The sequence below is a fragment of the Camelina sativa genome, chromosome 2, assembly GCF_000633955.1.
Source record: "Camelina sativa cultivar DH55 chromosome 2, Cs, whole genome shotgun sequence".
Lineage (NCBI taxonomy): Eukaryota > Viridiplantae > Streptophyta > Magnoliopsida > Brassicales > Brassicaceae > Camelina > Camelina sativa.
The window spans coordinates 16202358-16214983 of record NC_025686.1 but is presented as its reverse complement, the minus strand read 5'-3'; the positions used below and the strand labels follow the sequence as shown (position 1 = coordinate 16214983).

General features: G+C 36.0%; 1 protein-coding gene across 1 annotated transcript; it reads left to right on the top strand.

Annotated features, from left to right (window-relative positions):
- LOC109126806 (putative defensin-like protein 270) lies at positions 2488–2879 on the top strand. The gene is made up of 2 exons (XM_019230668.1): positions 2488–2587; positions 2722–2879. The coding sequence occupies exons 1-2, from the start codon at positions 2515–2517 to the stop codon at positions 2877–2879; spliced, it is 231 nt and encodes a 76-aa protein (XP_019086213.1). The 5' UTR covers positions 2488–2514.

Here is a 12626-nt window from a genome sequence, read left to right as displayed (position 1 = left end):
GTCTTGGTCTTCTTGGCTGAGGTCGCGTCCTGCGATCACATCACTCTCACTCACGCGCGCGTGCATCTTACTCTCTGGCGGAGATCACTTAATCGCGCGATACGTGGCGCTTGACTCGCATGCAGAGAGACCTTTCCACTTCCTCGTCCGTCTGCGTCTCTCTTGTGTTCCAAGCTCCCGCGCTTGTCCGCAAATCAAAACTGTGCGTCCACGGTTCATTTCCTCGTCCATCCCCGGTCCTCTCGATCGTGACTTCCGATTTTTCCTTGTCCAACTCTGGACTATTCGTCCGTGGCTTTGGACTTTCGCGTCTGTCTCCGGACCTTTCGTCCGTGAGTCCGACCACTCCGGTCCGTCTCGGAACCTCTTGTCTGTGACTTCGACCATTCCGGTCCATCTCGGAACCTCATGTCCGTGACTTCGACCACTCCGGTCTTACGGTCGTTTAACGTCCATCTCTCCATTTCCACGGCCAATTCCTTTTTGGACCATCTTCTGGATATGGTAACTTTTCTTGCAAGTTACTCGTACGATCTTCGAGAGTTCATTTTCTATATCTCCCCGAGGTATCCCACATCCTTCAGACACATCTTCTCCGTCCGGTCCGTACTTCTTGATACAGGTCATTAAAATGTCCACTCCAGTCCATGGTTCCATCTTCCTTAATGGTCCTCACATCCTCTCACTAGGCCTGTGATCCCATCCATATCGACGGTCGGTTTGCTGTGTCTGAGAGGTTTTAAAGACTTGTTACCGTCCTTACAAATCACCACATAATCTTTCCCTATGTTTTGTTCTCACACGCATAGTTAGAATTATATTATCTATCTAAACTAACATATGAAGTTGAGATTTGTTAATTTATAAAGGCTATATTGTATTGTATAACGGATTTAAACCATTTTTCAGCTATAACATATGTTGTTCACGGGAATACTTATTTAGTTTAGATAAGAGTTTTTTTTTTTGTCAACCATTGAGCCGCAACAGGCCGGCCCATTAGTCTAATCCCTACATTCGTAGGGAGCGAAACTCGATTCCGGGTGTGATGGTGCCTTATGCATTAAAGACTTACCTTTGGCCACTGCACTAAACTCACTTCACATATAAGAGTTTTTCTTTACTGTTATTTAGTTTAAATAAAAGTTTTTTTTTCCAACTGTAAAAAAATATTCATAGATTAGATAGATATTCGTAGTCTCCTTATATCAAAAACTTATATTTATATGCCTAATTGAGTGTATCAAACCTGATTCAACAACTAATTTTGAAGGCGTTCTTGGGGTAAATTTATATGATGGTTGAGTAAATTAACTTGATCTACAGTGAATTTATCCAAGTTGATCATCGTAAGTGCTTTTTTAATTAGAATAGTTGGAGCAGGAACATTAGCATAAACATATTCAAAACATTTACAAGACCTGAGCGTCTATGTAGCAAATTTCTTAACCCATAAATTTATGATGTTGCCTACGGCAACCTTAGTTCCAAAGACCTGAAACATTTTGTCAACCTCGTCTGAGAGTACTGATTTGTTTGTCATAGAACATTTTAAATGATTTCTCTACGTCAATGTAACTCATTCTGCCAGGTTTGGAAAATCAGAGTTTTTGGGATAAAAGTTTTAGCAATAGAAACATTTTGCTTTTAGTTTTAGAAGCATCAAAATGTTTTTAGATAATGAACTCATTCAGGCATTATTTTTTTATCTTATATTTATTTATAATCAACTTACATAAATTATTTTCGTAAGACAAGCAAAAAAATATCATAGGCTTGTTTTTTTTACGATGATATCGTTGGCTTGTTTATCTAAAACTAAATGTAAATGTACAATGAAAAATTAATTAATAAGAAAATATATGTCATATTGTATTGTCATTTAATAATTTATACAACATATACAATATTGAAGAAATATTTCATATAAGTCTGCATCTATTGTTTAACATAATTCATGTTAGAACTACAATTTATTTATTTTTTAATTTTGTTAGTTGTGATTTTATTTAATTGATCTTGATATGTAAATTGCAAATAATAACATGGAGCAATATATAACTAAATCCTAATATTTTATTTAAACCGTATTAAACACATGTTTTCAATTAGGTTCAGTAGCATACTTTTAGAGACAACAAATTACAAGTACCTTCCTTCCCAACGGTTCACACAAATATTAAGTCAAACAAAAGTTTTTTTCTTTTGGACAAGAGTCAAACAAATGTTTAAACCACTTACAAAATTAAGTAAATATTATCCAATTTTGTAAAACTGTAGTTGACCAAATATTTTGTCAAAGATTTTTGCTGATAAAATCATTGTAATTAACGTTAAAAAAAAAATCTTAAGTCAAACAAAAGTTTATGGTATATATTAATTAGATTTAATGCAATATGGTATTATTAACATTTGAAACTCATCTATATAAGAACAGTCAACTCTCTTTTTACTCACTAAATGGTTTTACAAAATATTTCATAGTAATTCTTTTGTAAACATTTTTATAGAAAGATGACGCCTCCAAAATCTCATTTTGTTGCTCTTCTCTTGATCATTTCTCTCATCGTAAATGTTCAATCTACTCGTAAGATTTTGTATTCGTATAGTCAAAATATGCAAAATTTTCAGTATACACATAATTATCATCATTTTTATAACTAATGTAATTATTATAAATCTTATAATTATTATATTTTTGTAATTTGATTAATTTTACATGGATTATGGATGATTCAGACGACGATTGTAAATACAGAGGACCATGTCACAAGAGGGAAGATTGTTTCCAAAGATGTGGACTAAAAGCACCTTCTCATGGTGCTTTGTGTGTAACTTCAGGAGTCAATCTGGAACGTGTATGTTGTTGTCTCTATTAATATGCAACAAAAATATGATTAACAATGTTCAATACGGTTTAAATAAGATATTATATCATCTCTACATATATTGTTATTTTTCCAATTTACATGTCTCAATATAGGTTAAAAGATATTTCAATCATAACTAACTCAAAGAATAGGAGATCTAACATAAGTTATCCTAAACAATAGGAGAAAAAAGAATGAATATATGTGTTTTATAACTTATACCTTTGATTTTTTTTTCTTTTGTAATTTCATGTTTAGTTTCAAATAAACAATTCTATGATATTTTTTTTTGTGTTCATATGTACCCAATATATGAAAATCAAATATGAATAAGACTTAATAAATGTCTAGCATATAGTGTTTGTAAAAATTGAAAGCCATACACGTCTGTTTACAATTCAACAGATAAAAAAAGGGAAAAAATTTATGAAAAGAAGATAATATAGAAACAAAAGAGAGAGTAAAATCTGTCGATCATATTCGATTAATACATTTTTAAAGTAAGATTTCTGACTGATTTTGAAACCAGTTTTACTAAGAGTATACAACTGATGAGTCATATATGTTGATAGGCATAGCAATTTTACCGATGAGTCACACACAACCACATAATATATGTCGTACTTCTAAATTCCTTAAATCTTATTATGTAATATGGTATATATTATATATTTAGTATTCACAACCTCCTTGTGTAGTTCAAGCGACGCGTAGATTGTTTATTTGGTGTAAGTTGTAATAATATTACCCTTGTATGCCCTTGAATAGCGGTGGACATTCGGGTATCGATTCGGGTTCGGTTCGGATAATTTTGGTTTCGGATAATTCGGGTTTATAATTTATAGAATCATATAGGTATTATGGAAAATTCGGTTCGGGATTTTTCGGGTTGGTTCGGTTCGGATATTTTGGAATACCGAAATATATCTGATACTTTAATAGGCCTCACGTCCTCTCACTATGCCCGTGAGCCCATCTCTATTCGACGACCGGTTTGCTACGTCCGTGAGGCTTTAAAGATTTGTTACTGTCCCTACAAATCACCACATGATCTTTTCCTGTGTTTTGTCCTCACTCACATAGTTCCGACAGTCACTTCTCGGAAGGTCACCCATCCTAAGACTACTCCAGCATAAGCACGCTTAACTGTGGAGTTCTCTCAGTACGTTTGACCGAAAAGATAAGTTCACTTTGGTGACATAGGTGGCCAAATAAATTCTTTTAAACCTCTCCGCAAGTCTCTGAAACCGGGGTGTCACAGAAGATATAGCCGATTTACCAGAACATGTCACAAACCGATGAGAAGATAAGTTTGAAGCCAAGTAAACTTTAATTACTAGCCCGATTAGCAATCTTCACGGCAGCCCGGTCCGGAGGAGTCACGACGGTCCATAACCTTCCTTTTCCGCCCCATTTCATGCACACAACATCTAAAAATGCTTTTACCCTTACAAAACCCTAAGCCTTAAACACCCTATAAATACTCATCTAAACCTAGGTTTTAGTGTGTGTCTTGAAGCAACCCCTATGAGTCGACCAAAAGCAAAGCAGCCACGACCAGAGACCTCTCTCGTTCCTCTCCTTGAAGCCTTGGAGATCACCAAAATTCTTTTGTTTTCTATTTCATTTGTTTTTGTTCCTAAAAGAAGAAGATCTTTACAACTTTGTACAATCATTGAAGTAATATTTAAAACCCTTTTCTCTATTTATTCTTTTATGTTTATGGGTTTATTTAACTTTGCTTTGACAATTCCCTTAAACATGCTAGCGTAGTTTCCTAGTTGGGTTTAAAGGGATAATCAAAAGAGGGGGGGGGGGGGGGGCGATGATTTTAGTTTAGGGGGCACTTTTTAGGGTTTATTAGATTTCTATTTCTATTCTATACTTTAATTCTAAGTCTTTGCTTAATGCTTTAAGTTAGCCTCATGAACTAACTATGATCCATATTGCATGTGTATGCTTTGCTAATAGCTTTCAATGTGATTGACCTAGCTTAGATGTGAGTCGTGTCATAGGAAGCATATACCACTTACCTATGGAACTTCATGGATTAGAATTAGAACTGTTATAAATGTTTTGATCTATGCGTAGTTTCATGTGATACTTGAGTAACAGAGTATATGGAGCAGGAACATTAGCATAAACATATTCAAAACATTTACAAGACATGAGCGTCTATGTAGCAAATTTCTTAACCCATCATAAATGTATGATGTTGCCTACGGCTACCTTAAGGAGTCGACCAGAAGAGAAGCAGCCATGACGAGAGATCTCTCTTGTTTCTCTCCTTGAAGCCTTTGAGATCACCAAACTCTTTAGTTTTCAATTTTATTTGTTTTGGTTCCTGCAGGAAGAAGATCTTTACAACTTTGTACAATCATTGAAGTAATATTTGTAACGCCCCAACCGCCACCTCTTAGTGAGCCCCATATCCAATCCCAATCGATGGGTCCACCTTCATTAATTGGCCTCAAATCCTCTCACTAGGCATGTGAGCCCATCCATATCAGAAGGTTGGTTTGCTACGTCCGGGAGGTTTTAAAGTCTTGTTACCGTCTCTACAAATCAGCACATGATCTTTCCTTGTTTTTTGTCCTCACTCGCACAGTTCCGACAGTCACTTCCCGGAATGTCACCCATCATGAGACTACTCCAACTCAAGCACGCTTAACTCTAGAGTTCTCTCGGGACCCTTGACCGAAAAGATAAGTGCACTTTGGTGACATAGGTGGCCAAATCAATTCTTTTAAACCTCTTTGCAAGTCTCTGAAACCGGAGTGTCACAATTCACCCCCACTAACAGATCGCAATGTCCTTGTTGCGCACCAAGACTGTCACCCCCGACGGTGTTAGCCCCCTCGACTCCACACTCGTCTGGGTTCGGCTCTTATACCACTTGTAACGCTCTGACCTCCACCTCTCAGTGGGCCCCATGTCCAATCCTAGTATGTGGGCCAACTTTCCTTAATGGGCCTTATGTCCTATAACTAGGTCCGTGAGCCCATCAATATTCGATGGCTGGGAGGTTTTAAAGACTTGTTATCATCCCTACAAATCACCACATGATTTTTTCCTGTGTTTTGAACTACAAATTTATTATATAGGAAAACTTTGTGATAGACAGGTTTTCACCCAGGGTATCAATTCCCTATGCAGTTGTAGCACAAAGGGTTATCAATCCAAATGGTTTTTATGCTAGCAGATATGATGCAATCAGAATCAAGCAAGTCAAGCCAAGTAATAATGGGGTTTGGTTCTAACAGTCCTAATATAAACAAAGTAAAGAATATAAACAAGTAAACCACACGACATAAGCACTCGATGCAAGCAGTCGAGTACAGGATCGAGTGGGATGATCGAGTGTGCAAGTAAAATATGAACAGCTCGAGGTATTACTCGATGCAGGTTATCGTGTACCTGATCGGGTAAGTGGTCGAGTAAGTAAAGAAAATGCAAGAAATGAAATACGAAAGTTCCTAAGGATGGGGGTAATCGAATCCTAAGTGTTCTAGACCAGTATGGATGCCTTACATGCCTCAAGCAATTATTTCCTAGACAATGAACCTCTAAAACCTTATCATCACACTTTTGCACTAGCAACAATCAACCTTGAACATACTACCACACTGTCGCACTAGCAATATGAACAAGCAGGCATTAAGAACAATTCAATTTTGTCAGTATACATAGACTTATCTGATTTTGTCACTCAAAGTTAAGTATACCTCTAGCATTGACCTAATCAAGCATTTTATCTACTCCTTTCAGCTTGTAGCATTATAAACGCCCTAGATCTAATCTCAACCTTTCGGTCTGTTGACCGCATTAAGAACATCAACCTAGAAGGAAATTTATCAATCATAACAATCAACTAAAGCATCCTAACCGATCAAGAACACCTAATCATCTATCCCATCCCTAGAAACTTTACTACACTACTCGGACATAGAAACGAATGACAAAGCCATAGAAATAAATGAAACTGACATTATTAAAGAGATAGAGTAGAGTAGAAAAGAGTATGGGATAAAGATCTATGAAAAACTACAAAATAAAAGTACAAAAACAAGAAAATATGTTGAGTCGCTCAGTTCTCTCACAGAAGCTCTCACTCTCTGGTTTGAGGGTCTGCGGCATGCTCGTTTTCGAGCTAGGGAAAGAGGGGGTTTATATATGGAAACCCATTTGATCTAGCTTCCCAGACCTGCCCGATGGTCTACTCGATGGGGTACACGAGGGTTGAGTCGGGTAACTCCTCGGGTGGATCTTTGGGTTGCTCCTCGCGCTCTTGGATCCTCTTCGATCGTGTTGGGGTTCGGACTTGTTCTTGTAGCTCGATGGCTCCTTCGGGTACATGCTCGAATTGTCCTTGTTTTCCCCCATTTTTGGCTCTTTAGCACTTGTTTTCATCCAATATATGCAAATGCAGAAATGCAACACCCTAAATGCTCTAAAACTTGATTCTTACAGTAAATGACCTAAAAATGCTAAGTTAGAGGTATGAACAATGCAAAATATGGATAAAAAAAGGATGCTAAAAACATGTAAATTAGAGTGTTATCACTTTGCATCCAAATAGAGTATTTAAAACCAACTGAACAACAAACTTGTAACTTACCGATGTGTAAATTTTATTTTTGATATGAATAGGCACCCCACCAGAATCTCTCCATTATCCCCTGTACAAAGCTCAGATTCCAACTCTTGAATCTTGGACGACACCTCACTGTATAGGGACTCGGACTTGCCATCCGTAAATGACCCATCAGGCTTCTGATGTGTCTCTTCTAGGATGCAAAGGAAATCAGGAGTTAACTCACCAGTTATCTCAGACTGAAAAGGAAAAAAAAGAGTTGATAGACAAAATAAGAAAAGAGTTCATAAGGCATAATCTTAAGAAAAAAGAAAACTTAAATAATTACACTTACATGTTTTCGAGCAAGAGCTTTAAAAGAAATTTGGCCTGAACGGTGCTTGTATATTCCGGTGCCATCCGGATCGTGATATCGAGCATTATGACTATGGTTACTCTTGATTTCTAATTTTGGATCAAGCCAATACCGAACAAGACCATCCCATACCTGAGGATCAATCCACTGTGGCTTTGCCTCATCACCTTTTAGCTTCCACTTTAACTTCCACCTAGACACTTGATCACACATCCTGTCCTTCAACTTATCTTCAAACTCCTGCCTAACTCTAACGTTTATGGAACGGTGCCAATTATACATTTTCTTCCAAATATATATATATATATATATATATATATATATATATATACTATATATATATTATTCTACTAGATTATGACCCGCTGTACACCGCGGGATAAGTTTTTTTTTAATTTTTTGTGTTAATGTACTATTTTAATACTAATTTTGCTAATATATTTTTTGTTAATTTTAATATATAAACCGTGGTATATCGCACAATAATTTTTGTTTACTACAATCTTAATTAAATCAGTTTGATTCGACATATTTTATATTGGTGTTGTTAAAACATTAAAATGGGAATTTAACCCGTATTGAAATATCATATTATTGATAGTTTATTTTTTAGTATTATAAATTCAATCATGTAATGTCATATAACCCGTCATGTAATATAACTCGTTTGTGTAATTTGAAAATTTAATATGTTTAAATATTTATAATTTTAAACTTGTTATTAAATTTAGATATATCAGTTATAAATTATAAACTTCTTAAAATTTTGTAATTTACTATATACAGTAAATTTACTATATTGTATATGTATGTTGAACACACACTTTTTATATTAATTGAGTAATATATGATTGTTTTAAAAAATTTAAATCACAATATATGCAGAAAAAATACACCTTTTTATTAATTTTATGTATTATATGATGATTCACTATATTTAAATTTTAAAATCAAAAAGAGATGATAGGAGAATAATCTTTTTTAATCTGGAATAAATCTTCTAAATATCTATATTAATTATTAAACATTATATTTATGGATATTTAAAATATTTTAATTGTGTTTGGTTATAAGGATAGTAGAGATTATTAACTAAACTAGTTTGGATATGAATATAAACATTAAATAACATTCAATGTAAAAACTTTCCAAATAATATTTTTGAGCAAAAACTGCTGCAAAAATACTAGTATAGATGTTTAATCTCTTTCAAAAATGTTTTGTACAGTAGCCGCAACAGAGGAATCTTGGTCAAACCTTCAAAAAAATACAAGTTGAATGAGGATCCATGAAAATCAACATTAGAATTACATTCTGGAATTAAAAACTTAAAACTAATTTCTTACCAGAGCGTTCCTAGAGGTCAGCATGGATCCAGCTTCGTTAAACTTGCACGTCCATGACTATCGAGTAACTCCTCCAATGTTAGGTTGTTGAGACGTGCAGATGCTCCTGAAGAAGAGGAACGAGCGGGTGGAGACTTACCATTTTCTAGAGCCGTTGCAGTGCCACCACACAGAGGGTAGGGGCGTATGATAAGAAGGAGTCTGAGGCAGTGGTTGCAACGTTTCACGGCAGCTATTCAGGACCGAGTGCGTGTTATGAGAACCGGACGGAGCCCGTATACGGTGAGAACCAGTGGGAACGGGTACACCTTGATCCGACAGGAACCTTGTGTAATTTTTCCCTTGAAACATCTACAAAAAAAAAGTAAATCAAAACAAAATCGGAGTTAGGGTTATAGAACTCATTCAAAACAAAACAAATTGAAAGAATAAGGAGATTGAAACAGAGAAGAAGAAGAAGAAGAAATCATAACAATAATAAATCGAAACAAACAAATCCTAAAATTTAAAGAACAAGGAGATTGAAACAAAGAAGAAGAACAAGAAAAAATCATAACAAAAAATAAATCAAAACAAAGATTAGGGTTTATACCTTTCAGATCGAGGGTTTGATTTGAAGGAAATCAGAAGAGAGGAGGTAGAAGGTTAGGGTTGACTTGACAGAAATCGAGAGACAAGATTAGGGTTTACGATTCAAGAGCGAAATCGGGAGACGAGAGAAACGGAGAAGAAGAGACCGAAAGCAGAAGATTAGGGTTTAGCTTTGACAGAGAAGACAAATATTTGGGTTAGACGGAGAATATAAAGAGATTTGCAGCAACTGGATTGGGTTTGAGCTTCTATATAGACATTTTTATGCCTCACAAATCACTCGCAAGATTTGCGACGTATTAACTAGGGAGCCTCTCAAAATCAGTCGCAACACACTAACCTTGTGAGGGAATAACGAGGCCAAATAAGCAGTCACTCGCAAATCCCTCGGAAAGTTTTAGTGTTTAGGGTTTACGATTTTGTGAGGGATTACCGAGACCCAGTAAGCATCACTCGCAAATCTTTCGCAAAACATTAGTGTTTAGGGTATACGATTTTGCGAGGGATTAACGAGATTTCATCGCAAATCTCTCGCAAGTTGTGAGTCCTTTGCGAGGCCTAGTTAGCAATGCATCGCAAACTGTAACAACCCGTCCCATGGATCCCACTAGCCCTCCGCTAGCTTGCCTCCATAGGCCCCAAGCTAGCCCTGCAGGGCATCGATCCTAACCCCTCACTTAGGGCCTATGGGGGCAGCTTAGGGCCTATGGGGGCAAGCTAGCGGGGGCTAGTGGGGTCTACGGAACGGATTGTTACACAAACTCAACGCAAATCCCTCGGAATTTTATAAATCTTTATTTTAAAAAAAACAAAAACTACAATTACTCAATCAGATTCATTTTCTGAATTACTATAACGTACATTATCATCCTTAAAATCTACTCCATCATCAAATTCTTCGAATTCATCTTATTCAACCTCTTCTTCAGAGACATCATCAACATCTTCCACTTGTCTGATCAATGTGGATAACATCTTATGTTGATATGTTTGGAATGAAAATTTCTCCGACTCTTTTTTGTTGCAACACGACTTGATCATCAACTAACCCGATAATACGGCCTCGAGGATTAACTTTGATGACTGATAACCACATTTCACGTCTTGGCCGCAAACGAGGATAGGAAAGAAAGTGTGCTTGTGATGCTAGGATGAAAGGTTCAAATTTGGCGTATGATATGTTCGCATTAACATCTACACCTCCCAAGTTATTTATTCGCACGCCTACTCGGGGTGATGAATCATACCAATTACACTTGAATAGTACACATCTCAGATTCAAAAGGCCTGGATAATCAACTTCTAATATTTGTTGCAAAACACCATAGAAATTGTTATCACCAGCTTGTACGTAGATTCCATAATTTGCTATAGATTTTTGACTTCCATGTGCATACGGATGAAAAGTTTAACCGCGAGTAAAGTACATCGGAGCAGTAGTGATCTTTGCTCTCGGTTCTTGAACGAGCTCATGCAACCAAAGAGGCAATGGTTCATTTCCACATCCATTTTGAACCTATATAAAAAATTAAGTTTATTTAAATTAATTAATAATTAAAATACATATATTTAAAATTTAATTTATTTATGTACTTATAAAATTAGCAAAATCCTGCTCTTTGTAAGCTTCATAGTCATCTTTTTCTAAATTAGGATATACTTCACGAATCTCCATTTTGAACATTCTAAAAAAAAAATATTTGTTAATTTATTATCTTAGAAAATAAAATGAAAATTTAATTTTTTAAAAAGAATATCTCTCAAAAGGATTGAACATAATCTAGATTCCGCAAGATGTAATTGTGAACTGCTCGACAATAGCTATAATCTTCCCACCAAACTTCCTTTAACTTTTCAGCGTGTCTTCCTATCTGGAACATCGGCAACATTATATGTAGGTACAACGCCTCTGTCGGCATATTGTTGAGTATGTGTTTTTTTGTTCCCACGGTGGGGCTAAAGTAGTATGATGTGAAGTGAGACAATTCCTCTATTAAACTTCCGGCCACTATCGATCCCTTTGGCGATTATCCGTAAGGGTCGGATCGGTAAAAGGTATTACAAAATTCAAGAATACTAGTCCCGTGCCCCACCATAATAAATATATAAGAACCTCACAAAAGTTTGATAATTGTATGCGCCTTAAACAGTCAAACTCCACATAAAATAGACTCAAGCGTTGCGAATAACAATAACTAAGTGAATCTAGACATGTAATGATATTAGTGCCGGCTTAACTAGGTGGGCGGGCAGTACGACCGCTCCGGGTACATAAATTAAAGGAGTATATATGTATAAGAAAATGTGTAAAAAAAAATTTGTAAGTTAAAGAGGCATAAAAAAAAACTTTGTAAGTTAAAAGGGGCAAAAAAAAATTTGTAGGCTAGAAAGGAGCATAAAAGAAAAAGTATATGAATCAAAGAAAACCAAAAAAAAAATCAGTAAGTTTTTCTATAGGTTAAGGGATATCTTTTTTTAGTTTGCCCAAAGATATATAATATGTTTAAGCCGGCACTGAATGATATCCATTAATTATTATAATTTATAGAACAATGATATCAAAATACAGAGAAGTGGAATTGAGGTGGTCGAGGTTGAATGAAGTAAAGAAGCACACTAATCTATTTTTCATCATCACGGAGATTGAATTTCCCGGAGCCATAGCTGCCCAGCCCACGTAATAGATGCATGTATGGGAAATTAAAGAAACGCACCACCGAAGCATGAAAGAAAGAACCGTATGGGTTGTCGTCACCGGCGTTGCAGACATGAATCCACCGCGCTTAGAAAGCTTCTGAATCGGAGAGCAGGCCACTCAGCCTCAAGATCGTCGCCGGAAACAATCGGAGAGAGTTGTAGCCTCACGTCAC

What these genes read in the sequence shown, in the direction of transcription:
- LOC109126806 (XM_019230668.1), top strand. Translation starts at nt 2,515, where the DNA reads ATGACGCCTCCAAAATCTCATTTTGTTGCTCTTCTCTTGATCATTTCT. An exon ending in CGTAAATGTTCAATCTACTC is followed by an intron (nt 2,588 to 2,721) that starts GTAAGATTTTGT and finishes TTAATTTTACAT; the next exon opens with GGATTATGGATGATTCAGAC.